This window comes from Camelus dromedarius, chromosome 18 (assembly GCF_036321535.1).
Source record: "Camelus dromedarius isolate mCamDro1 chromosome 18, mCamDro1.pat, whole genome shotgun sequence".
Lineage (NCBI taxonomy): Eukaryota > Metazoa > Chordata > Mammalia > Artiodactyla > Camelidae > Camelus > Camelus dromedarius.
The window spans coordinates 18,297,534-18,324,251 of NC_087453.1; the positions used below are offsets into that span (position 1 = coordinate 18,297,534).

Here is a 26,718-nt window from a genome sequence, read left to right on the forward strand (position 1 = left end):
AGCCCTGGTGAAGCGCTGGGACCAGGGAGGAAGACCAGAGTGCCTGACCCGTGTAAGGCACCTTCCACTAACGCTGCTTTTCCTCCTCACTTTTCCCAGGACCAAATCTGTCTCCTCCATGTCGGAGTTTGAAAGTTTGCTGGACTGTTCCCCCTACCTCACCAGTGAAGCCGCCCGGGGCAAGAAGCTGCCCAACAATCCTGCCTTTGCCTTTGTGGGCGCTCAGCCAGTGGACCCGGAGAAGGCTGCCCCGGAACAGCCAGGGCTGTCGCCCCGGGACTGCAACCGTCTGGGTACCCTGGGCTGCCAGGAGCCGGCAGGGAGGCAGATGCAGCGCAGCTACACGGCTCCAGACAAGACAGGCATCCGCGTCTACTACAGCCCCCCGGTGGCCCGGCGCCTGGGCGTCCCTGTGGTCCATGACAGGGAGGGGAAGATCATCATCGAGCCTGGCTTCCTCTTCACCACGGCCAAGCCCAAAGAGTCGGCCGAGGCAGACCGACTGGCCGAGAGCTCTTACAGCCGCTGGCTCTGCAACTTCTCCCGGCAGCGCCTGGACGGAGGCTCGGGGGGCGGCCCCTCGCCGGCCGGGCCTGGCTTCCCAGCGGCTCTGCATGACTTCGAGATGTCCGGCAACATGAGCGACGACATGAAAGAGATCACCAACTGCGTGCGCCAGGCCATGCGCTCGGGCTCACTGGAGAGGAAGGTGAAGAGCACGTCCAGCCAGACGGTGGGCCTGGCCAGCGTGGGCACGCAGACCATCCGCACGGTCAGCGTGGGCCTGCAGACCGACCCGCCCCGCAGCAGCCTCCACGGCAAGAGCTGGTCACCCCGCAGTTCCTCGCTCGTGTCCGTGCGCAGCAAGCAGATCTCATCCTCCCTGGACAAGGTGCACTCGCGCATCGAGCGGCCATGCTGCTCGCCCAAGTACGGCTCGCCCAAGCTCCAGCGGCGGTCCGTGTCCAAGCTGGACGGGGCCAAGGACCGCAGCCTGTGGAACCTGCATCAGGGCAAGCAGAACGGCTCAGCCTGGGCACGCTCCACCACCACGCGGGACAGCCCCGTGCTGAGGAACATCAACGACGGGCTGTCCAGCCTCTTCAGTGTGGTGGAGCACTCGGGGAGCACTGAGTCCGTCTGGAAGCTGGGCATGTCTGAGGCCCGGGCCAAGCCAGAGCCCCCCAAGTACGGCATCGTGCAGGAGTTCTTCCGCAATGTGTGTGGCCGGGCGCCAAGCCCCACCTCCGCGGCGGGGGAGGAGGGCACCAAGAAACTGGAGCCCCTCTCCCCGGCCAGCTACCATCAGCCGGAGGGCATGGCCAGGATCCTGAACAAGAAGGCGGCCAAGTCAGGCAGCAGCGAGGAGACCAGGCTCTCCGTGCTCCCCCAAGTGGGGAAGGATGGTGTCCCCCGGGATGGAGATGGAGCCACGGTCCTTCCCAATGAGGTAGGTGGGTGGGGTCTGCCCTTTTTCTTGGGAGGTGAGGTTGGCTTATGAGGTTCAAACTCTTGGTTTTCAGACTGAGAAATGTGGTTGTGTGTTTCAAAAAGTCCTTGTGCTGATCTGGGATGGGGATTGGAAGGCCCCAGACCTGGAACAACAGACCTAATGGACACTCGGTCTGAATACAGCAAACTAGTGAGCATGACTTTCGTAGCTGCTTGTGCCACCACACACCAGAGACTGCCAGCATCCCCTCCAGGGGAGAGGCTTGCTATCCGCTCTCCCACCACCCAGCAGATGCTGGAGCCAGCTTGTTTGGTTTGGGAGAGCTGATCGTGTCCATCTGTGTTCAGTGACTTACTTCACCTTAGTACCTTGAGCTCAGCCACTGTGGGAGGCTTTTTCTGACACCATGAAAATTGGAAATGCTACAAATCAGGGCTTCTCCTCTCAATCCTGGAAAACTAGTTATTAAATATTTACCAGTACACCACTGCCCCCAGCCCACCAAGACTCCAGGCCTAAGTGCTTCCATATTCTCTGAGACTCCTTGGCTGCTCACTCCACTCCTGATATCAAGTTCAGATTTAGGTAGGGATTATGTGCGTGTTAGTAAAAGAATGCATATAAGTTAGCTTTGCAGAAAAGGAAATGACAGAGTATCTCATGGAACCCAAGGTTATATTCCACTTTTAATTATTATAAAATATTGAATGTGTTCCCTGTGTTGCACAATATATCCTTGTAGCTTATTTTATACCTGTAAACCCCCTACCCTTATATTGCCCCTTCCCCCTTCTCTCTCCCCACTGGTGACCACTAGTTTGTTCTCTGTATGTGTGGGTCTGCTTCTTTTTTTGTTATATTCCCTGGTTTGTTGTATTTTTTAGAGTTCACATATAAGTGATATCATACAGTATTTGTCTTTCTCTGTCTGACTTATTTCACTTAGCATAATGTCCTCCAAGTCCATCCATGTTGCTGCAAATGGCAAAATTTTATTCCTTTTTATAGCTGAGTAGTATTCCACCATGTGTATATACCACTTTTTCTTTATCCATTCATCTGTTGATACACACTTAGGTTTCCATATCTTGGCAATTGTAAATAATGTACAGCTGCACTGTTTTTGATTCAAGTATAATTGATTTACAATGTGTTAGTTTCAGGCGTACAGCAAAGTGATTTAGTCATATTTGGGTATATATATATTTTTTTCTTAAATTATTTTCCATTATAGGTTATTATAAAGTATTGAATATAGTTTCCTGTGCTTTACAGTAGGTCCTTGTTTATCTATTGTATATATAGTAGTGTGTACGTGTTAATCCCAAACTCCTAATTTTTCCCTCCTCCACCTTGTACAGCAGCCTTAGCCATTATCCCTGTGTGTTGGTAACATTAAAAAATTAGAAAATACCTCAAATGCACATAAAAGTGAATTGGATAAATAAATTAAGCTATTTTCACTCAGTGGAATAGTATGTGGCCATTAAAAAGAAGGAAATCTAGACATACATAACAACACAAAAGTGTTCATGTTTGCAATTACAAAACAGACTGTAGGGGGTGAGATCCTTCTGGTAAACGTATGTGTGTGCAATGTTTTGAGAATTTATCTTTCATGGACAACGTCCACTTTCTTCCCTGTATATTCCAGGATTTATTACATTCGGGAATATTATTTATGAACAGGCATTAATTCTCTAATGGGGGGAAATAATTTTTAAAAGTTGGTCGAGAGAGGGGCTACAAACCCCGGGAACTGATCCCTGGGCACAGCTGAGTCTAGATTCCTTGCCTGGCTGGCCACCCAGTCCATGGGTAGTCAAGGCCTCCTGGTTCTTCCTGACTTCTTCTTCCCTCCTCCTAGGATGCTGTTTGTGACTGTAACACCCAGTCTCTCACCTCCTGCTTCGCCCGGCCATCCCGCTCCGCCATCCGCCACTCTCCTTCCAAATGCAGGCTGCACCCTTCAGAGTCCAGCTGGGGTGGGGAGGAGAGGGCAGCCCCCCACAGCGAGTGACGGAGCAGCCAGGTTCCCCACCTCAACCAGCCCAAACCCTGGATAGCTGATGGGAACCAGCAGAGAGGAGACGAGGCGAGGGGCCCCGATCCCTGCATCCCTCGTCCTGGAGAGACAGCAGCTGCACCACTGCCAGAGAAGAGCTTTGCCCTCCAGGTAAAGCGGGGCCTCCTGCTGACTGCTGGGTGGTGATCTCTGACTTCCCAGGGGAAGGCAGTGAGAGGGAGAAAGACCAAAACTGGGCTTCAGAAGCGTCTCTAGAGAGATCCCTTAGGAGCTGATCCACTGAGAGCTTATCCCTGGGTTGTAAGGGAGAGCCTTGCCTGGTTCTACCCACACCCACTTCTCAGAAGAGCCAAGGAAAGCATACAGTTCCGGCCATGCCCCTCAGGGAAAAGGGCTCACAGAGATGTTCCCTGCCAACCACATCCCTCTTCATGGGGAGGAAACATTGATGAGAAGAACAGGCTTTGCTCTTGGGCTCAACTTGGGGGTCCTGGTGGAGCTGAGCTGGGCATCACCCCATCCCTTCCTTCCCTCCACCACCTCCTCCTCCCAGCCCTGCTGCTCTGGACTGCTGTGGCTCAAGGGGATATGATAGGGCAGTAGCCAGGGGTCAAGTATCTGCTTGGAGTCCTGGAGCCCTGGATCTCCCTGCCCAAAGCCTGGATGCAGCAGCAAGGACTGGAAGACAAGGTAGAAACGTGTGGGGCTCAGGGTCGGGGAGCCACTGGAACTGCCTTTCTTGCCAAGGTGACTTGGGGTCCCCAACCTTCCCAGGAGACTCCTTGAGGACAGAAATGGGTAGAGCAGTCTCAAGACCTGGTGCACATATACATGCCTAATTGCCCACTGCCTTGATTGCTGGGGCCTCTCTCCCTGGCACCCTGGAGGGGCTGTTGCATCTCCACTGTGTTTACATCCTATGGCCGGTGGAGGGTAAGGATATTCCCAGCAAGAGACTCCCAGTTGGCCGGGTCAGGCCAAGGAGCAATCCAAGAGGCTGGTGCCCCAGGACATGGCAATAGACTGGGGCCTGGAAACACATTTCTTGCCTAGGTTGTTTATTTGAATTTTTCTTACTATAAATATTTAAGGTGGTTTTACTTTATTTTAATAATTTAATTTACCCTAAAGTCCTTAAGGTAATTTATTGGAAGTTGAGACGTACTCTTGCCACTGGGACAATGTGAGGCTTCGAACGCAATGGACGGGTGTGGGGTCCCCCATGTGGATAAGGAACTTGCAGCTGAGCTCTGGTTTCCTGGTCAGGCTTGGCGGGTCCCCCAGCAGAGCCGGAGCCCTGCAGTTTTCTCCCCCGACGCCGCTGACCATTTGACCCCGGATTACTACTTTACACTCAGCACCCGGTACTTACCTGGCCCCCAGCCGTCAGTCTGTGAATGTTCACTGACAGGGTGGGGGACTGGACCAGTGTCACCACTTCCCAAACATTTTCTCTTTTCCTTCTCATTTTCCTCCCTCCCTCTAACACCTTTTTTTCAATGAGTCAAACATGGATTCCTAAGGCTTTATCAAGAGCAGGGAGAGCTCTCCAAGTTCCCTAAGTGAGAACTCGCAGGAAAACAGGACTGAATTCCGAGAATGTTGTTTATTGCAGCTTTGCACATGGATGTGAGAGTGTCTGCCAGCCTGCTTCAGTTCTCACCAGCCTGCCAGCCTTTTCACCAGCCTCTCTCTTTAGCCTTATGGCCTCTCCTGGCTCGTCTCCCAGCCCTAACTGTACTGCCCGCCCTTCCCCACATCCCATGTGAGCTGCATGAGCCATCGGATGGATTGCAGCATGGCTCATTGCAGTGTGGTGGTGGTTTTGGGGGGGTACTCAAGACGGCCTCCCCATTGGTGCCAATGAACCCATTTTGGATGTACATGTGCCCCCACATCTGTGTGTGATTGGCTGGAGGCCCAGATGGATAAAGCAGCTTATCTGTGAATTCCCTATGAGGAAAACCATAAACCAGCAGCTTTGGTAGTTTGCCCCCAGGACCCAGGAGATGCCTCTGCACTCCTACCCACCAGCTCCCAGTCTTACCCTTTCTGGGGCACCTGGACCAGTTACCCAAATCCCTTCATCTCCATTCCCCATCAGCAGAACTTTGGGGTCAGACACTTCCTCACACCATAGTGACCTGTGTGGGCAGAACAGGCAGGCCGATGGATACGTGGGCCAGCCCCCTCCGGGATGCCACTGCTCCCACCCAAGAGATCAGGGGGCCCCTCCAAGGTTGTCTCCAAGTGAGGGGATTCACACCAGGCCACAAGCCACCAGAGGCCTTCTCCCACCTTCCCAAGCTGCGAGGGCCAGGGAGGCTGTGCTTCTAGCCTTGGGGAGAAATCCTCGTGAGACCTGAGCCCTGCGGACCACTCAGCCTTACTGTCATCCTCGTCCAAGATTGTCCTTGCCATCCTTGGTGTCTTGGTACCTGGCCGCCCGGCCCCCAGCCAGTGTCAGAGGCCCCAGGTCATGGTTTTCAGTCAAGTCCCAGTTTCTATTTTCTGCATGCCACTGTGCGAGGTCACTCATCACTGTTCTGACAGAAGCCTCTGAACGTGGGGCTTGATGGGGTTCAACATGTTACCTGTAAATATTGGTTTGGTTTGATTTTTAGCATTTTAATTAGTAACAGTGTTTTCTTTTTTAGGGTAGGGGGTTGGTTTGTAAAAACTCTCTGCTCATTTGGAATGTAATTTCTAAGTTTGTTTCTTTAAATGCCTTTTAAGTCTTGGTAACATTCCCAAAGCAGAAAACTGCCTGGCCCGCAGCAGGGACTCCCCTGGAGCATCGGGTCCCAGGAAGGAACACTACCCTTTTCCCCTTTCTTCCCCTTCCTACCACCCCTTGCCTTTTTACTCCTAGCAACTTCCTCGTCCTTCCCTTCCTCCTTCTCTACCCATCTTTTTCCTTTCCCCCATCCCCATTTTCTTCAACCAAAGTCCCAAGGTACCCTGAAGTCCTATTCCCTACAGACCGCCAGGCTTAGATCCATTGTGTTGGCACGAATTGGTTGTGGGGAAATGGGAGAACAGTTGGCATGGTGACCCCAAAATGGACCATCTTGTGTTTCTTATGTCTGACTTCTTCCCAGAGCCAAATTAGACCCTCCTGGGGGCAATGATGTCTGTATTCTAAATGAAAATCAAACTACTTTGTCACATTAGTGGCTCCTAGATCCTGCATGCACATGGCATCAGTACGCAAGTTTCTGTCACCCTGGCAGCCCTTTGCCCCCAGTTCTTTCCCCACCAAAGGCTGACCAATTGAAAAATACCCTCCAAGAGGCCTTGCTCAAAATGGGCCCTTCCCCTTGGGCTCCCCCAGAACACTTCTCTACCGGCTGCTCTCCCAGGCGACAAAGTCAAGGGCCCAAGGACTTGAGCCTCTTCCACCCTGATTGCAACATGGCTCTGTCGTGCCTGACCCCATGCACCTTTCATGGTTTCATCATCCAGCCTGTTCTCTTGCTCACCCAACTTCCAGGCCCTTCCCAGTTACGAAGTGGGAGAATGTCCTTCTACCTTCTGCCTGATCACACTCCTTATCCCCAAGCCAACCCCCTAGTGCCCTGGCCCTGGAGGTGACACACCCTTCACTAGTGTTAGTGAATAGAAAGAGAGCCACAAGATAAACTGGACCAACCCCCTCACTTTTCTTTAAACTGTGACAAAACGTATATAATGTAAAACTTACTATTTTAGCCATCTTAAGTGGCTTTGAATACATTAATAATGTTGTACAACCATCACCACTATCCATTTCCAGAACTTTTTCATCTCCCCAAACTGAAACTCTACCCACTAAACAGTAACTCCCCACCCCTCCCCTCCTAGGCTCTGATGACCTCTATTCTACTTCCTGTCTTTATGACTTTGCCTATTCTAGGTTCCTCATATAAGTGAAATCATACAGTATTTGTCCTTTTGGATCCAACCCCCTCACATTTTTGGATGAGGAATCAGGCCCAGAGAAGGGAGTGGGTCATCTAAAGTCACACAGCAAACTAGAGACAGAGTTAAGACTCAGGTGTCCTGACTCCCAGCAGGCTCTGCATTCCCAGTGGTGAGTGAGACATCACCTACCATTCTGTGGTCTTGGTTGAACCCCTTGCTCTCTCTGGGCTCAGTCTGTTCGCTCCCCACCACCTATCCATCCTCTCTTTTATCATCTTCCTCCAAAGCTTCCCCTCCTCCTGCCTCCTCTTCAGCTGGTTCCCACCAGCAGATGAAGTGGCCCTGGCCCATGGCCAAGGTTTTTCCTCTTTTGAGCCTGGGGCTTACTTGTAGCACCCATCCCTCAGCCCTCCCAGAATTGCCTCCGCAGCTCTGCTCCCCTCCCTGTAACCTCAGCAACCCCCTCCCATCCCCTCAGGCTCACATTCCCATAATCCTGTGTCTGTGGTCTTCCATCTCCTGATGTTTGGTTTCAAATCTCGTTGTGTCTTCTGAGTTTTATTTTGTGTTTTTTCACACCAAAGGAGGCACCTTTCCCCAGTGCCTCAGGCTGTGACACTCCCACCAGCCCAGAAAGATGTCTGCTTCATCCCACCCCTAAGCCACATTGTCTTTGTCCACAGCTTCCTGGCAGGACCTTAGTACTTTCCACTGGGAATGAGGGGGGTACTTGGATCCCCACTTTGACCTCCTCTACCCTGCCCAGTCCTGCATGGTCTTTTTTGGAAAGCAGATGCAGCCTGGCTAGGTTCTTCTCTCCTTCTCCCTGGGACCATTCAACCATCTGTCCTTCTTGACGTCACCATCTTTTGCATTCTCCTCTGAAAAAGCTTGTCCTGGCAGAACCAGTAGCTCACCCTGGCACTACCCCTTACCCCTCCCAACAGTGTTTGCAGTTTGCAAAGTCCACAGACCCAAGAACCAAAGGGGACTGGGGACATGATGCTGGGCCTGAGTCCCCTGCCCAGGGCTCCTCCCAACCCCTCCCTGACCCTCCTTAGACCCTCCCTTGTCTATCCCACCAGCCCTACTTCCTTCCCTTCTGCCCTTCACCAGCCCTCTGGGCCCTAGGCTCTAAGGAAAGGAGCTTTGATTTCCTCTAAGCATCCTTGAAGGGCCAGAGTCGTCAGGGCCTGGCCACCTTGTTACTCTTCATTCTGATACCACTCAAACTGCTCCCATGAGAAGGAACCTCAGCCAGGAGTCTGGAGACCTGGCCCAGGTCTGGGCAGATGTCAACTTCTCTGCGTTTGGCTGGTGGTATGATTTTATGATGACCAGAAGGATGATCCTTAGGGCTTCGGAGCACCCCTCGTGTTTTCGGGTCCTATGTCATCACCCTCTTTCCACTGGGCCCTGCTATACTGGCTCCTCTCTCAGCTCTGTCACTGATCTCTGTGCCTTAGTTTACTTCTCCACAGAGGGGGGCTCACCACAGGTCTGTTCCTAGCTTTTTCCCAGACATTTTGGTACCTCTAATGCAGGGCCTTGCCAGCTGTCCCCAGCTCCCTGACACTGCCTTGGGGCACCAGGTTGCTGAGGATGAGATGCCTGGACATTCTCAAAGAAGCAGGAGCATAACCTGGGAACCTGATAGAAATGAAAAGTATTGGCCCCACCCAAGACCTACAGAAGTAGACCTCTTTTTTGGTGGGGTGCTCAGCAAGCTGGGGTGTAGTAAGCCCTCCAGATGATTCTGACATACATAGGAGTTTGCCAACTGTTGATCTAGGCTAACAATTAGTGCGGCCTGGTGAGGGACTGAGGCTGGCCCTGACCAGGAAGGGGTGGGAAACACCAGCCTCATCTGGACTCCTGATAGATTGGAAAACTCCCTCCACACCCTCCTCCTCCTCCCCCAGAGTAAAACAAAACTATGTTCTCCTCTTCCTGGAAACTGCAGGTCTGGGAGAAGGCATACATTTTTCATTTCCCTGCCCCTGGCTTGGTTCCACTTCTACCCACCTCTCCCACTTGTCTGGGTTTTACAAAAGGTTGTGTAGGGTTGTGCCAGTCAGGCAGTGGGTGGGAGTCCTGGGGGGTGTGGGAGACAAAAGACCCTGATGGTTTATCCCTTGGGGACCTCACCATAGGCTTATGGCCTCTCTTCAAATAGAAAGAAACTTAACTCCTCAAAGAAAGAACCCTAAATCCCCAGCCAGCTCCTCCTCCTTCTCCCACCTCCAGGGAGACCTTGTAGACAGTGCCAAAAACAGCTCCAACCCCCAGCAGCTGGGGAAGAGAGCCAGAAGCTGTCCCTCCTCATCCTGGCCCCCCTCCCCAACCCCCACCAATACTGTGAAGCCCCCTTCCTGCCCAGCCTGGCTTCCTGGTGTGGCCCCTACAGTCGTGGCCCCTAGGGGTCCTCCAGTGAAAGGCCTTTGGGAAGGAAGGGACCAAGGGCATCCTTGGGCCAAACTGTCCACCTCTCCTGTCCACTGTTCTCTCCTCCCCACTCCTGTCTTCAAAAGGCTCCTTCCCAGGATGGATTGGGTGCTAGGACAACCATGGTCCAATCCGCCAGCTCTCCTTGCCCCCGTGTCATTTCAGACATGAGAATACTGTACAGTGTAAACTTACAAAGGGTTTTTAATGGTTGTAGATTGAAAATAAAGTATGTCATATGAACAGTTTCCGTGGACTTGGCCTCCTCTCTGATTTCTCTTGTAAGGTGGGTGGGGTCCCCAGCAGATTTGAAACCTGACTCTACCCCACCCCCAGTTGCCTGGGAAGGAGGGAACCTGGGAATGCCACAGCCAGCTGGCTGGTATGGGGTCACTTGGGAGGAGCCTCCAGGGGTTCCTGGCCACTGACACCTCAGAGTCTTCCATGAAGGGTGGTATCACCACTGAGAAACAAATGCAGAGTACTCAAAAATGGAATTGAACCTTTCTGCAAAAGACTTCTAAAAATTTATCATAAAAAAGGACACTATAGACATGAGTTGATTATCTATTACAGTATAATTAATTATCCCTAAACATATCACAGATGCTGTGGATCAGGAATTCAGGAGCTGGGTACTTCTGACTCAGGGTCTCCTGAGGTTGCAGTTAAGTGTCGTATGCTGCAGTCATTAGAAGGCTTGAGTGGGGCTGGAAGATCCATTCACAAGGTAGCTCACTCATATGACTTGCTCCCAGGAGCAAGTCAGGGTTGGCAGGAGGCCTCATTCCCTCCTCATGTGGACCTCTCATTGGGCCGCTTGAGTGTCCTCACAGCATGGCAGCTGGCTTCCCCCAGAGCAAGTGATACACGAGAAAGTGGGGTCGAAGTTACAATGTCTTTTATGACCAAGCACACTATCATTTCTGCAATATCTTATTGGTTATATCGATCAGCCCTACTCCTTGTGGAAGAGGACTGACTATACAAGGGCATGAACACCAGGAATTGGGGATCCTTGGGGGCCATCTTGGAAGTCAGCTGCCACATGAAAATCATACAGATCTCCTCTTTTTTGAGGGCCTAACAACAGTCAGTCCTGTGCTAGGCATTGAGGACAACAGTACATGGGCCTGAAAAACAGGAAAGCGAATGTCAGGAAAGTGGGGTGCCCAGGGAGCCAAGAGGAATCAGGAAAGGCTGCAGAGGGACCTCTAAACCTAAGGTTGAGACATTGACCAGATGGAGATGGTAGGGTGTTGTAGGAAGGAGACTGAGAGGAGATGTTCCAGGGAAAGGGAACAGCATATATGAAAGCCTAGTAGAAAGCAAAGCAGAACTGGGGAAGTGAAAGAAGTCTCTAGTGTGGGGAGTGATGAAAGAGGCTGGGTCAGATCATACAGTACCTTATGAGGGAAGGAATGTGCATGTCCCGTGGACAATGGGGAGCCATGGGAGAACTGAAAGTAGGGACAGGACATAGTCAGAGGATGTACTGGGTCTGGATTCCATGAAGCAGTACACTCACTGTGCCCCAGGATGGCCAGTTCCGGCTGTGTTCTATTCTTGGGACATTGACAAATAAGTGGTTGAAGGAGTAGGGTGGGCATAGAAGGAACTGGGCCCCAGAAAGTGCTATTCAGGGAAAAAAGGAAATCTCTGCTTTCAGACGGCTGGTGGGAGCCAACATGCTTGGAACCACAGGGTGGAAACTTCAGGAAGGCAGATTTCTGCCTACCACCAGAAAGCTTTTCCAAGGACCACAGCTGCTATGGAAGGATTTCCACAGTCACATTCCAGCTGCTGCTCACCAACCCTTCTTTCAGATTTTGTGGACTGTTTGTAATTCAATACTTGGACAGCTCAGATCCGAAAGGATTGCACACGCAAGGAGACATTTTGATGGCATCATGCTGGGTGCCGAAGCAGCAGTCTGCTCTCTTGAGAGCCCCCAAGCCAGCAAGGGATAGTGGACCAGGCACAGGCTGGACTCCTGGGAGCAAAGAAGGAGCATCTGGTTTTCAGCCTGGGGCCTCAGAGAAGACTGAAGCTTAAAATTTGAGAGAATTTTGCCAAGAACAAGCAAGGAAGGGCTTCCCAGGCAGAAAGAACGGTATGAGTAAAGGAGCAGAAGCAATGAGGGGTGACCAGAGGAGCAGAAAGCAGTTTGGGGAGGGGGTGGCCTGGAATGAGGCTGCAAAGGAGACTTCTTAAACTTTGCCAAGTATTGAAGGGAACCACAAAAGGAGAAAAAGTGTTAGAATAGGACTGGAAAAAGTGTTCCTAGTCCGCCCTGGGACAGTAATGGTCCACATTTTTTAGAGTTAAGATAAAGGAGGGGGCGTGGCCTAGCAATGGGGCAGGGCATCATCACTGCCCGCCCGCTAATGCACTATCTTCCTTTGGAAGGTACCGCTCTGGGCCTTTGTTTCCCCATCTTAGAAAGGCTCTGGGTATGTGTGGCGCAAAGGACACGATGGTGTGACGGGACTCCGTTAGTGACTCCCTGGGCATGCCATAACTGGGAATGCTGCAACGTGGCCAAAACTGGGCTGCGAAGGACTTGGACAAAGGGGGCGGGGCTGGTAAGAGACTTGAACATCGGTTTGCGCATGCACCTTGAGGAAGCCGGCGTTCTGCGCGTGCGCGAGTCCGAGAGGCCGCCGGCCGCGCATGCGCCCTTGGCTGGCGGGAGTTTCGCGAGAGGCGGCAGTGGCGCGGGAGGCGAATGGCGCTGCCGGTTCATACCGGGAAGCAGCAGCCACCTTCGCGCCGGGCGCCCAGGGGTAACCCCGGGCCGTGGAGAAAGTGACCTGCGGCTTTGTGTTTCGAGGACGAAGGCTCCGGGCCGGACGGGCGTCGCCCTGAGGTCAGGAAGTCGCAGACTTGTCCCTGGACTCGGCCTCGCTCACCCCCGCGCCAGTCTTTTTGGAGTCGGAGCCCTCGGCCCCGCCCAGACCCGACCAGTCTCCACTCCCCGACAGCGGAGACTAGGGGGTCTCCGGGGCGCTGCAGCCTCCTCCTGGTGAGAGGAAACCCCAGGGCGGGCGTTTGTAGAGGCCGCTCAGGGCCTGTTTTATAGAGCCAGCGGTCTGGACTCCAGAAGCGGTTGAGGGCTGGAGATGGGTCACAGGCCAGGCAGGGTTCGAATTTCATCTTTGTTCCAGGCTGGCTGCATAAAAAGTTTGGGCCAGGCTTTTGCCCCTCTGAACCTCAATTCCCCTATTTGCAAGGTGAAATTAATGTTGATTAAGAGCTGTGGAAAGGATTGATGGGATAATGATGCAAACAGTGTTTACATGCATTCATTGGTCCTGGCATATAAATTGGTACCGTTGTTGCTGCTGTTATCCAGGCTTTCATCTATGGGATACAGCCATATAGCTGGCGATTTAGATCCTTGACCTCCCCCTTGTTCTCTTTTCCTCGTTGTCCCTCCACATAAATTCTTTCCCTTTACTAAGCACCCTCCACGTACGGATTTCTGCTGCTGGGGAGGGATAAGCACGGAAGATGTAGAGGTGCCTCCCTCATGTCCCTGCCCTCTTCCATTCAGTCGATTGTCTGTGACAGGCCCTAGGAATACAGTCTGGCCGGGAAGACAGACATGTAAACAGACTTTACAGCCAGTGCTAGAGAGACCTAGGGGTGGAGCAGCCAACTCTGCCAAAGAGAAGTGATGTGAATGCTTCATGTTTGAGCTAGATTGGGAAGGATGAATAAGTGTTACAAGCAACGTGTGCAGATTCAAAAGTGGTTCATGGAATGGAAGTGGCAGGAGAAAGCAGAAATGGGTAGTTGGGACTAGCTCCTGGAGGTGTTGAATATACTGGAAGAACCTCTGCTGCAGTCTAAAGAATGGACTGGAGAGGAGCAGTAGTGCATGGAGGAGAACTGGTGGAGAGGTTGTTAGATTCTTGAGGGGAGTGGGAGAGAGTGGTGGAAATTATGACACGTGAGCTAAATTGATAACTGGAAACGGAGAAGAGCTTTAGAGACTGTTGGAGGTAGAGAATTTTTTTTTTTTTAATGGAGGTGCTGGGATTGAGCCCAGGACCTTGTGCCTTCTATGCACTCTACCATTGAGCTACATGCCACCTCCAAGCTAGAGAATATTTCTAGCAATGAATTCTGTGGAAATTCAGAGAGTGATGATCTATGCTGATATTCTCTGGAGGAGGTGGGTGAGGTGGGATTGGGCTGGGCCTTGTTAGGCAGGTAGAATTTCATGGGGCAGAGATAGGCAGATCAGAGAGACTGGAAAGCACAAGGCCTAATCTGATGTAGTAAAGCCCCAGCAAGACTGGGACTGAAATGTGAAGGACAGATCACCTCATTTTCCTATTTTCAGGGTTCTCCACCCAGGATGACTTCAGTGACTAGATTGGAGATTGTAGAAGGTGAGTATTATAGTGAAATTCAGTACCTCATGCCTTGGGTTCCGGTTCCTGAGCTATACCTAAATACCTTCCTGGCTCCTGGTGGATTTGGAATCACTTGCTCATGTATTTGCAGATATGCTTCCTCAGTGTTTCCATGATCTCGGGCACATGTTTTCTTTTTCCACTTTTTTGCATACTTAGTTGTGATGGGTTTGATTCTGTATTTTGACTTTTTTATAACAAGTGCTAGAAGAAGAACCAGTGACATCCAAGACTTATGATCATCAATTGGAATCAGATCCCATCCCTGCAGAAGCGTGTAATAAATCGTCTGCCTCCCTGGAGATGACTGAAGGCGTTTCAAAGGAACGAATTCACCTGGGCGCTAGCCCCCGAAAAAGGGAAAATTGTGATCTCAGCCACCGGGAAGGACTTCAATCCAGGTCCCTTCATTTGTCCCCCCAAGAACAGTCTGCCCGTTGTCAAGACAGGAGGCAATCCTGGCGGCGAGCAAGTATGAAAGAAACGAACCGGCGGAAGTCACTGCCTCCCTTTCATCAGGGCATCACAGGTGGGGTGCTATGTGCATAAGACAGTGGAGTTCCAGCTCAGATAGGAGGCAGTGAGGTATGGCAGAAAGGTAGACTTGACTTTCCTGCTTACTTGCTATGTGGCTGAGCAGATCACTTCACCTCTCTGAGCTTCAGTTTCCTCAACTGTAAGAGGAATATTCTAAGATTATAAGTACTGATGTCAAACACCTAGTAAGTATTCAATATCACTGTTATTTGTATCATAGTATTAGCTGTCTATTGTAATCTATACCATGAGAGGAAAATGTGATTTACAGTTTTGTTCAGCATTCACCTCTGCTAAGTGAATGTTCAACATTCACTTCTGCTAGAAATAAAGATTTCTAACTGTGGCTTTCTGCTTTATATCCTAAAGTAGAACAGAAAGTGTATGGGTTGCTATCTGATTTTAGGCTTTATAACTGAAAATATCTCAGGGGGAAGAGCACATAAAAATAGAGTAAAAACCTAGTTTTTAGACATGCTGTATTTGAATGTGATTTTGTGTGAATCTTTAATAACATCTCAGTAAGCAGTGAAGTACAAGATTTGATTTGAAGCACAAGAGCACATTTCAAGAAGAACATAATAGCTGTGTGACCTTGAGCAGGTTACTTAACCTTTGCCTTATGGTCCTCATCAGTGAACAGGATGGAATAATACCAGTCTTCAGGGTTGTGTGAGGATTAAATGAATTGATATGTAACACACTAGTTGGAATGTCGTAAGTAAGTAGCACAAGTGTTAAGCTGTTGTGATTATGTTAAAGCTATTACCTCACTTCCAGATGGTCTGATGTCTGGAAGGAAACCTGGGTAAAAACAGCCATTTAGCATATCAGAAAATTGCTATCACAGTTATGCTCATACACCTTACTCCTTAGATGTGCCAAGAAACTTCAATTTCCTAAGATTACCCTTACCTTCATCTCTGTTCCAGAGCATGTGGACCTAAAATTCTGTGTAATAGAAAACACTGATGTAATAAGATTTGCTGTTTCCTGGTTATTTCTGGCCACTTGCCAGGTTTCTTTGGTTATAGGCAGAAGGTATCCTGTTTTTCATGACTAACAGCAAGGAGAAGTAATCAAGAGAGGATACAAAAGAACTTTAAAAACACAGCCAGCTAAATCTGGAGGGTAAAAAGACATGTATCTCTCATAATTCTCTAAACAGATTTCCTTTGCTGTATAAGAACTGATGTTTTGAAATGGATGTAATGCAAAAAACAGTGTCTACATCTTTTAGTTGCTTGAGAATTCTCTGGAATAATTATGTGAAATGCCCATCCAATTCAGGCTGACTCACTGTGTGATCTTGGGCAAATTACCTATTTCCTAACCTTTGCCAAATGGAATTGATAAGATAGTTGCCTGAGTTTTAATGAGGTGTGTATGGCATTTAGTAAAATGCCTTTTAGATAGCAAGTGTTCAACAGATTACTATTAATATTATTATTAGGTCATAGAGAGGCAGCATGGTATTAGTGGGAACAACACAGGTTTTGGTGACAGACTTGGGACTGAATTCTGGCTATACCAGTAACAAGCATCAAACAAGTCATCTCCCCTCTGGGCTTCAGTTTCCCCATCTGTAAAACGGACCTCATAGTTTATAAGAAGATTCTTAAGACAGTGGATTTAAAGCATACTGCAGTGCTTATCATAAAAATACTGAAATGTTCCCATCTCCTTTGAATGGTGAACATAAAACATAAAAAGAATTTAAATTTTTTTTAAATCTACCTTGTTTAGCAAGACAAGATTTTAATGTAATACATAAAAGGTTCTTCTAACTTTTTAAAGTTAGGATGCACAGACGAGTAAATTTCATTCTTTGGTGATCCTGAACAAATTAGATGTGATTGTATATGAATTCTCCCTTTAATTAGAGAAGGCTGCTTGGGTTTTCTTACCTTAAGTTGGACTGCATCAAGGGGGAGGAAATTTTTTAGGTTTTTTAAGCTTTGCTCACTATAAGTATCCAGCTACTTAAAGGTGGTGCTATTTTATGTTAGAGCTCTGCAGATCCATCAGTGTCAACATGGCAGAAAGTAAACGGCTGGGCTCTCTCCTGCTTTCCAGTTTCCAGGTAAGATTCTCGGGATTGGGAAATGCTTCTTCCCTCCCCTTCCCTTTTTTAAACCTCTTACTGTGATAGCCCCAGAGAGAGATCAATACTGTGTGATTTATTGCTTAAAATTAAAAGATGTTTCTTTCTAGTTGGGATTAATTTAAAAGTCAGATTTTATTCCAGCAGCTGATTTGTCTCTGGACTAGGCTCTACCAGTCCCATTGGTGCTGCTGCCACTAACTGAGCAGTTAACAGAGATTTCCCCAGTCTAGTCTCTCTTGCGCATTGGCAGCAAATGATGGGAATTTAAAGTGGGTGGGGGTCAAATCTAAGTTAAGGCAGATATTTGAGGTCTGACTACATTCTGAGTTGGTATTATATTGCTGCTTGGTGATCACATCAGTTTAGATAAGCAAGTCATTTGTGTGATTACGTGACTATTTTTTCCTGAATCAAAAATCAAATTGTATAGTCTGAGCAACAAAGAGTTTTTTCCCTTAACTTTTTCTGTTTAATTATATGAAAAATCTTAGGTTAAAAATTAAATCATGTTTACTTTCATATTCATTAAATATCATAAAATTACATGAACTCAGGACTGGCCTGGGAAATCTTGGTTGTTATACTGAAAATGCTTTTCTTTATTTAGTTCTCTGTTCAGAAACTTGAACCTTTCCTAAGGGGCACTGAGGGCTTCAATCTTGAAAGTTACAAAGCCAAAGGTAAGTTGCTAAGACTAGATGAGTGAGCTTTGACCTTGGGCTGCATCTTCTGTTAAGGTCAGTTGATCCACTCTCAGGATCCCAATTTCCATGAACTGCTGCCTCATAAAACCAGCGCCCTCCTTTTTTGGGGAATTGCATTTTAAAAAGATAAGAATATGTGCTTAAGAAGTTCAGAAGGTCTAAAAAGTGAAAAGTAAGCCTCCTTTCCACCCTGATCCCCAGTCTTATTTCCTCTCCCCAGAGGCAACCATAGCCACCAGCTTCTTGTGTATCCTTGCAGAGACATTACTGCATTTCCAAACATTTATAAGTTAAAATCTAATGGGTAATCCTGTCTGCACTGTTTTTTTACCTTGTCTTTTTCTAACTTAGTAATTTATCTTGCAGGTTGTTTCATGTCACACAAATAGAGCTATCTTGATATTTTAGTAGCTACATGGTATTCCATTTTATAAATGGAATATCTCTATTTGATGCCCACATTGATTCAATCATCTCTTTATTAATGGGCTTTTGGGATCGCTTTCAGTCTTTTGCTATTCCAATGAATAGGGCAATGAATACCTTTTTACACAAGCCTTTGGGCATGTATTCAAGTGAAAATAAGATAAATTCCTAGAACTGGAATTAGCTAGATAAAATGAAATTATAAAAATTACCAGGTTGCCTTCCTAGAAAGTTTATATCAATTTGTTCTCTCACCAGCAAAATATGTAAGTACCTGTTTTCTCATATTCACCACACAGTTTTATCCAGCTATAGATTTTTTACCAGTTCATAGTTGATAAAAGGTATTTTTGTAGTTCTATTCTGTTTTTCTTTTGAAGAGTGTAACCATTTTTTTTGTATTTTTTAAAGCCATTTGTACTTTATTTTCTGTGTGTTGTCTGTTTGTATCCTTTGCTCATTTAAAAAAATTGGAATATTGGCTCTTTCATACTGATTTTGTAGGAATTCTTTATATATTAAAGAAATTAGCTGTTTGTTTCTGACATAAGTTACAAATATTCTTTCACAGGAACCAATTTTAAACTTCCTAGAAAGTAGATATTCTCCTTACTTTATGATTACACAATCATCCAGGTCAGAAATACTAAAGTGCTACCCACTTAAAAGACCTAGAAGATACATGAACTCAGACTAACTTGCCAGTTAAAATTGTTTATTTCAGAATTGCACCATCACCATAATTAGAGTTGATGTGCCAAAGTTATTTTTCATAACTACTTAACATAACCTTTCCCCTCTGCATTCCTCACCTGAATGTAATTGTAGAACCTTCCAAGTCTAAGCAGAGCCCGTTTTTACCTTATGCCCATAATTCTTTGCTTCCAGCTATTTCTCATTACACTTTTGCCATTACCTGACTTCTCTAATATGTTCTTCCATCCAGTGCCAACGGTTCATATCTTGAAAAGAATGAAATGTCAGTGCAGATAAATCTTTTTAACTGCTTTTTCACCAGTCCAATGTAAAAGAAAAATAAATAAGTATCATAAAGAGGAATTGTCTTTCATTTTATCTTTATTTACCCAAAGGAAGAAGATAAAATCTTCCTGTATATTTGTAGCATTTTTTCAAATGGATGAGAGGGCCAGAGTATAACGGGTCCCTGGAGCTAAGACCACCTTAAGAATGTTATATCTTTGTCAGCAGCTCACTGAAAATTTATATTCTCTTTATTTTACAACATGTAATTTTGTTCTCCCTAGCATCTTCTCTTTCGGAAGAATTGAAACATTTTGCAGACAGTCTGGAAGGTAATGGAGCTCTACAAAAATGTTTTGAAGATCCAGAGGGGTAAGAGCAATTCCCCTTCTGTCCAAAATTGTAATTGAATGAAGACTTTAATTAGACAGTTGTACATTCACTCAGCAAACATTTATCCAACATCTCCTATGTATCAGGCTCTTAAGGTACAGTGATAAATAAGTCAAACAAGATCTCTCTTCTTATGTATTATAATAGGAGAGACAGTCAAACAAATACATAGAAAATAATGATTTCAGATACCGATAATCCCAGAAGTCAGTAAATGTGATAGTGACTTGAGAGGGTGGGCAACTTTAACTAGAATGTTCAGAGAAGTCCTCTAATGATTTGACCTTTGCACTGAGACCTGAATGGTGAGAAGGAGCCAGCAATGGAAGGCGAGGAAAAGCATTCTTCAGATCTTGGCAAGCCTTGCAAATTGGAGAGAAACTTATGTTCGTTAGCTGTTGGCAAGCAAGAATATTAGGAGAAATTTAAAATCCCACCTCCAAACTGGTAGTTCCTGTGCAGGGGTGCACATAACCCTCCACCCCTGCCTACAACAAATATTGTCACTTGGACTTACATCATGAACTCCTTAGTTTTGACTTCACAAAGGTCTACCTTTCCATGAATCCTTAGAATTAACATTGCTATTCAGGAAATAATGTCTATTGACAGATGACTGGATAAAGAAGCTGTGGTATATTTATATAATGGAATACTACTCAGCCATAAAAAATAATAAAATAATGCCATTTGCAGCAACATGGATGGACCTGGAGGTTGTCATTCTAAGTGAAGTAAGCTGGAAAAAGAAAGAAAGATACCATATGATATTACTTATATGTGGAATCTAAAAAAAAAAAGACAAATGAACTTATTTATAAAACAGAAATAGACTCACAGACATAGAAAACAAACTTATGGTTACCAGGAGGGGAAGGGGGTGGGAAGGCATAAATTGGAAGTTCAAGATTTGCAGATACTAACTAATATATATATATAAAATAGATAAACAGCAAGTTTATACTGTATAGCACAGGGAACTATATTCAATATCTTGTAGTAACTTACGGTGAAAAAGAATATGAAAACGAATATATATATGTTCATATATGACTGAAGCTTTTTGCTGTACACCAGAAATTGACACATTGTAAACTGACTATATGTCAATAAATATATATATATTTAAAAAAAAAATTTAGCTCAACATGGCTTCTCTTTTAATGCAGTGTATTTAAGCCACAGAGGCTGTCACAGGCCTTGGTAGAAAAACATGAAAGGTGGCACAACTGATTTGCCTTTGCCACACAGAGTACCAAATACATGTGCAAATTTATGGCATTTTCAGTGCTTCCTGCTTTTCCATTAGGGTTAAGTACCCTACTGAGCAGAGCCATTGGTTTAAGTAAAACATATCCCACTGATAGCTTCAATTTAAGTGGGAAGACAAGATGGTTGTATGAATAAGTATTGTTGGGCCTTAACAGAAGTTAAGGTTTTGAGTAATGAGAGGGGAAGAGGCTAAAAAATGGTGTGAACAAAAGTTTGGAGATTGAAACCCCCAGATACTTGAGGCTGAGTGGCATTATGTTGGACAGAACAAAGGGTAACAGTAGGAATCAAACTTAATGAGCTAGACAGAGCCAGAACACAGTGCCGGGTTAAGGTGTTTCGGCTTTTCTTCTGAATGCAGCAGAGGATCACAGAATTTTTAAGCAAGGAAAAAAAAATAAAGGAGTATTTTATGAAAGGTTAATCTGGCCATAGGTGAATTGGAATTGATGAGAAAAATAAATGATAAAGAGACCACTGAGAAAGCTGTTACTTAGTGCAAAAGTGAAATACAGTCCAAGAGTAAATATTTGTCCAGAGGTAAATTCTGAACGTGTTTTGTTGCCATTAAAATTGTGTAAGGTATCCATATTAAAAGCAAATGTTCTTGAAAGATTTGAGTTTATCTCATAATCTTATCTGTATTCCAGAAGAGCATCAGATTTGTCTCTGGAAACATCAGTGGCTGAGATGAAGGAATACATAACAAAGTAAGTGAAGATGAGTGACCTTTGTTGGAAAATCTAGATTCATCTAGGGAAAATAGCTAAACCTGGGAAAAATGAATAGTAAACATCCTGTTCAGTGTGTCAATACTAGTATATCAACACTGGAAGTTAGAAAGCTGCACCTAGGGATGTATGGGGTCTACTGATGGCCAATTTCATAGAATGAAGTCTAGAAACTAAGGATGTTAATTTGATTTTTAAGAACTCATGTTTGATTGATTGAATTAATATCCTCTGAATTGGTCATGCTCTCCAATCCTTTTATGACCTTTTTATTCACATCTTAGAACCAGAGTAGACACCTAATATACTTGTTGCTCTTAGTGATTCAGAATGAGATGATGAAAAATTAACTGAATTTTTTTCTGATTCTGTAGATTTTCTTTAGAACGTCAGAGTTGGGACCAGCTGTTGCTGCGCTACCAGGAGGAGGCTGATGAGATCATATCCAGGTTAGATCTATGACTAGAAATAGAAAGCTTTTACCTAGATTTGAATTGATTTCAGTTCTGTTAGCACAAATTGAATGATGAATCCATTCTTACAGGCCCATCAACTCAGCAAATCTCTGTAAAGTGTATATTAGCATTCTGACTATAAATGGAGAATAAAAGGGAAGGGAAGGGAGAGTTTCACTATTACTCAGCCAAAGAACAGAACTGCCCCTGTTCTTTGACCTTAGCTGCTGTTCCACATCCTGGGGAACACAGGCACATCTCTAATCTGGGGCTGGGCCAAGAACAATATCAAAAGTCTTCAGTGAGCACATAGCTTTTGAGTTGCAGCTGTGGGAGAGAACCCTGGCCTTGGAGATCCAGACATGAAAGAAGGGATGGAAGAGGGTGGAGAGAGAGGATCTTTGGGTCTTGAAGGCATAAGAAAGTGGGAAAGTGCTAGATTTTGGTTTGGTTTTAGTTTAGTGATTTTAAGCTTTATTTTCCAAACAGAATCTTAGCTAGAAATATCACTATAAAATATTAGCCAAAATCGTAATTGCAAAACTGGCCTCTTATTAGAGAGCCGCTTTGAGGAAGACAGTTTGAAAAACTTACTCAGTCTAGGCATTGATGGTTATCACTTTCTTCACCCTTTAAATGTTCTATTTATGAAGATAGATAATGTATAAAATGGCAGTTTCAGAATAAAAACTTGATGGAGCATAGCTTAATAGTTAAGAGGAATGCTTCTGGAAACAGACTGTCTCTATTCAGATTGTAACTACTCCTTAGTTCTGTGACCTTGAGCAAACCACTTAATGTGAAGTGCCTCATTTGAAAATGGGGATAATATTAATACATACCTCATTGGCTCATTATACTTGTTAAATGGAAAGTGCTTAGTGTTTGGCAACCAGTAAGCACTCAGTAAATTGTAGTAGTTGTTATAAAGAGTCATCTTAAATTTTCATGAACTCTCCATTATATTCAGTTATTTTAGATAATTGAAGTGAGCCAGCATCTTTTTGGTAAAAGATCATAGACATTGGCTTCAAGCTAGCAAGCTTTGGCTTTATCCCAAGTGTAGTCCTTTTTGTAAATGGACCTTACTGTTAGGTGGAGTCGGATAACTTGAAGCCTCTAGCATCTCCTGGAGTCCAGTGGTATAAAAACATTAATACTAGATAATTATTTCAGAATCCCCTGTTAATAAGAGAGCCTGTACTTAACAGTGGGGTAGAAGAATGTTGATTCAGGTTAATAAAGCCTTGTAGGGGGGGTTTTCCTAGGTAATCTTTACTGTTCTCCCCAGAAAATTACTATAAACTTACATGAAAGCTCTTTTTTTGTTTTATTTCTTTTTTAGAGGGTCAACTGAAACCAAAAATACTGAAGTTGAAGTGGGACCTACAACATATCTTAGGTCTTCCCAGAGTGAAGTCCTTAATACAAAGCCTGACTACCAAACAATATTACAGAACCAGAACAAAGTCTTTGATTGTATGGAGTTGGTGGTGAGTTGGGTCATGATTCTTTGGTTGAGTTATCCAGCTTTGCTACCTTGTCATCCTTGGAAATTAAAAGACCTGGAGAATATGTGTAATAAGATAAGCGTATTCAGCTCTACCTAGGAAAACATGGAGAGACAATAAAAAATAAACAAATAATGTTAAGTGCTAATAAATCAGGTGGAGGGAGAGAACGTACAGACAGCAGTTGCTGTATAGAGGGGTTGTTAAAAGCCCACTAAGGTGCCACTTTAATAGAGACTAGAAAGAAATGAGGAAATGAGCCATGAGGACATTTTGGAGAACAGTATTTTATCAACCCAAGTATTAACAGGAAGTAGATGGCATTTGATATAGGGGAATTCAAGGAGAGTCTAGTGACAAAGGGTCCTAAGTGTAAAGGTTTGGATATAAGGAAACCAAAAATGAAGTGAAGTGAACTGGGGCTTAGAGGCAGCTGAGCCATTACTACCCCTAGGCCTTGTTGGGGGAAGAACGGTTCCTGTAGCACCTGGCGGGGAGTCATATATAGTGGGCTCCCTTCAGAGAGTCATGACCTTCAGTCCAGGATGACCCTCCTGGGAGCTGGCCTGGGTAAAGATACCCTGACCTCATTCAGCTGCCTCCCACTTGGCTCCCTCTTGGCCAAGCCCACCCAGAAGCCATAGGACATGGGATCCTACTGGAGGTTATGCAGCTCAGCCTGCTGGTGTGTAGAGCAGGGTCATGAGTGCAGTCTGGGTGTGGAGGGGCAAATAATAGTGTCTGGCATAAGCATTCCAGGTTGAAATAACCACAAAAGCAAAGCTTCTTAGCAGGAGTGTGCCTGGTGTGTTTGATGAGCATCTAAGAAGTTGTGGACCCTTACATTTCACCACTGTCTTCTCTGCAGATGGATGAACTGCAAGGATCCGTGAAGCAGCTGCACACCTTTATGGACGAAAGTACCCAGTGCCTCCAGAAGGTGTCAGTACAGCTCGGTAAGCCTGTCTTAAAGGGACCAGAGCTCACAGGGTTCTGTATCTAATAGCACTTCAGATACAAACTGCCTTTCCCTGTATCAGATGATTTTTTTTCCCTCGCAATAACTGTTATGTTGTGGATATTCAAAATTGATTGGAAATTTGTAGATGTGAATTCCATAGAAGCACAGTAAACTGATACTCATATCTCTACAAACAGTTATTTTGGTAAATCCAAGAGTTAAGAAATACTCATTGCGTTTTATCCCTTTTCATTCTTCAGGAATCCACTAAGTGACACTGACATTGCTTCTCCATCACTTTTCCTGACCTCCTCCAGCCCTAAATTCTTTGCTAGCTCAATGGTAGAATGCATGCTTAGCATGCACTAGGGCCTGGGTTCAATCCCCAGTACCTGCATTAAAATGAATGAATAAATAAATAGCTATACATACCTTCATTTTATTATTCATTGGATTGTGCTGTGGTTGTAGTTGCAGCTGGTTTTCCTACCAGACTGCCATCACATTTGTACTTGGAATGCCCTTTGGTATATGGCACAGTGTCCAATATAGTAAGTTTTCAATAAATATTACTTGAATTAAATTGAATTTTTTTTTCGCTCCTTTTCTCTGCAGGGAAGAGAAGCACGCAACAATTAGATCCTTCACCAGCTCGAAAACTGCTCAAGCTTCAGCTGCAAAAACAACCTACCACACATTGCTCTAAATCTTGTCAGTGACCTTATGCAGCTTTTCTGCCACAAGGTGCTGCTGTAGGTGAAAGAAATGGGAAGAGTGCCCCAGTGCACGGCAGCTGCACGGCAGTCTGAGCTGTGATGTCTGCCCCGTTGCCTTTGAAGATAACTGGCTGACTGTATAGCACTTCAGTTTTTCTCTAAAAGTGATGGAATTTATGCATCTGAAAGGATGTTGTATAGACACTTTTTCCAAGAATGTTCAAAATGCTTGGCACTTCTGTTTTGGAATGACCTTCAGAACTAGTGGCCCATTCTTTTGAATATCCTTTGTGGTCAGGAACCTTTCTCTTGTGAAGATGTTTTGCAGGTTTTGAAACAACCCAAAGTCATTCAGGACCAAATCCATGAAACATTTTAGGGGTCATTCTGGTAGTAAAGGAATGAGACTGATCTTTTAGTGTGGCTTTGAAGGTGATTTTAGGTAGAGGAGAGGTGAGCATTGTTTGCATTGTGTTGACACATGTATCACTTCACAAGATGTCCAAATTGAAGGAAATACTACTCATTTTCTATATCCTGCTATCTATAGTGTGCTTTAGCTTTTGATAGTTGACATCCTAAGTTTTGGATTATTGGTAAGAAGGGGTTAAGAACCTCTTTTCATTATTTTCTGTATTTGCTAATAATCTGCATTATAAGATTGCACATACTAAAAAGCTTTCCCTTGTCCTTATGTTTATTTTGAGTGTATAAAAAAATTAAAAGACAGGGAAAGCTTAGCGGAAAATAGGATTCTTTGCCAGGATGCAGAAGTGAACAGTAGTGGAGAAACACCTCAGCATTAACTACAAATAAAACACCAACTACTTTGTTGTTAGTGTCTCTTATTCTCTGATCCTCCTATTAGGAGAAAACCCACTTCCTTTAAATACCTGGCCATAATCCTAAGTCTTAAGCCTTGGCCTAAGTACCAGTTAGTGAGAGGTGGTATCTCCTTGCTTTGACTTACGTTCCTCATTCTCTCATATTTACAGAGCCCCTGCTATATGCCACGCACAGTTCCAGGAACTGGGGAGAGAGCAAAGAACAAAAACAGACATGGGACCTCCTTTCATGATGCTCACAGTCTAGTGGGGACACAGGGAACGAGACCACTTCTCTGCAGAAGTGATGTTTTACTTGATTTGGGGAGAATAAAGGAATTAAATAGGGCAGTTATTTGAGGTAAAAGGAGCATCATTTTGAAAGGCCTGAGGGGAGAATGAAATATTCTGGGATACTAAAAAAAAAAAAAAAAAAAAAGAAGTAAAGCAGAAATGCTGAGTGCCAGTGTAAGAACCATGTGAGACAGAGAATTGAAAGTCACTGGTTTTAAGAGGGAGAGATGGGATTAGAACTTTTATTTTTTAAAGAGCACTCCAGTTGATGTTTGGAGACAAGATAGAAGCAAGAAGGTGTGGGTGTGAGAGACCAGTTGGGCTACTGCAACAATCGAGGTGGAGAATGACAGCCTATGCTGGGAGTTGGCAGTGGGTGAGTTGGGGGATTTGTTCATAGGTCTGGAACATAGGCATGTCGCTGTGTTAAAAGTCTAACTCTGCCACTTACTAACTGACTGAAAAAGGTTATTTAACCTCATTTGTAAGATTGGGGGAACAACAGTATCTGTATCACAGGGATGCTATAAGGATTAGACTAGATAACAGAAGTAT

At 45.5% G+C, this 26,718-nt stretch overlaps 2 protein-coding genes across 3 annotated transcripts in view; both read left to right on the forward strand.

Moving 5' to 3' along the window:
• Positions 1 to 10,075, forward strand: part of MTCL2 (microtubule crosslinking factor 2) — a 63,074-nt gene extending 52,999 nt beyond the window's left edge. Inside the window, exons 14-16 of one of the 2 annotated variants that reach the window (XR_004130930.2) lie at positions 100 to 1,450; positions 3,321 to 3,629; positions 4,033 to 10,075. Coding sequence is in view for 1 of the 2 variants with exons in the window: in XM_010975209.3 (XP_010973511.3) it covers positions 100 to 1,450; positions 3,321 to 3,473 (1,504 nt within the window). In the remaining variant the exon portion in view is untranslated. Of the gene's footprint in view, positions 1 to 99; positions 1,451 to 3,320 lie in introns of both variants that reach the window. The other variant, XM_010975209.3, reaches the window with a different exon arrangement.
• A 2,373-nt stretch (positions 10,076 to 12,448) lies between these two features.
• DSN1 (DSN1 component of MIS12 kinetochore complex) lies at positions 12,449 to 26,323 on the forward strand. Its single transcript, XM_010975208.3, has 11 exons — positions 12,449 to 12,852; positions 14,179 to 14,227; positions 14,454 to 14,780; positions 16,798 to 16,871; positions 17,503 to 17,575; positions 19,291 to 19,378; positions 21,322 to 21,381; positions 21,777 to 21,851; positions 23,203 to 23,350; positions 24,237 to 24,324; positions 24,945 to 26,323. The coding sequence occupies exons 2-11, from the start codon at positions 14,194 to 14,196 to the stop codon at positions 25,046 to 25,048; spliced, it is 1,071 nt and encodes a 356-aa protein (XP_010973510.1). The 5' UTR covers positions 12,449 to 12,852; positions 14,179 to 14,193; the 3' UTR covers positions 25,049 to 26,323.
• Positions 26,324 to 26,718: the final 395 nt, after the last annotated feature.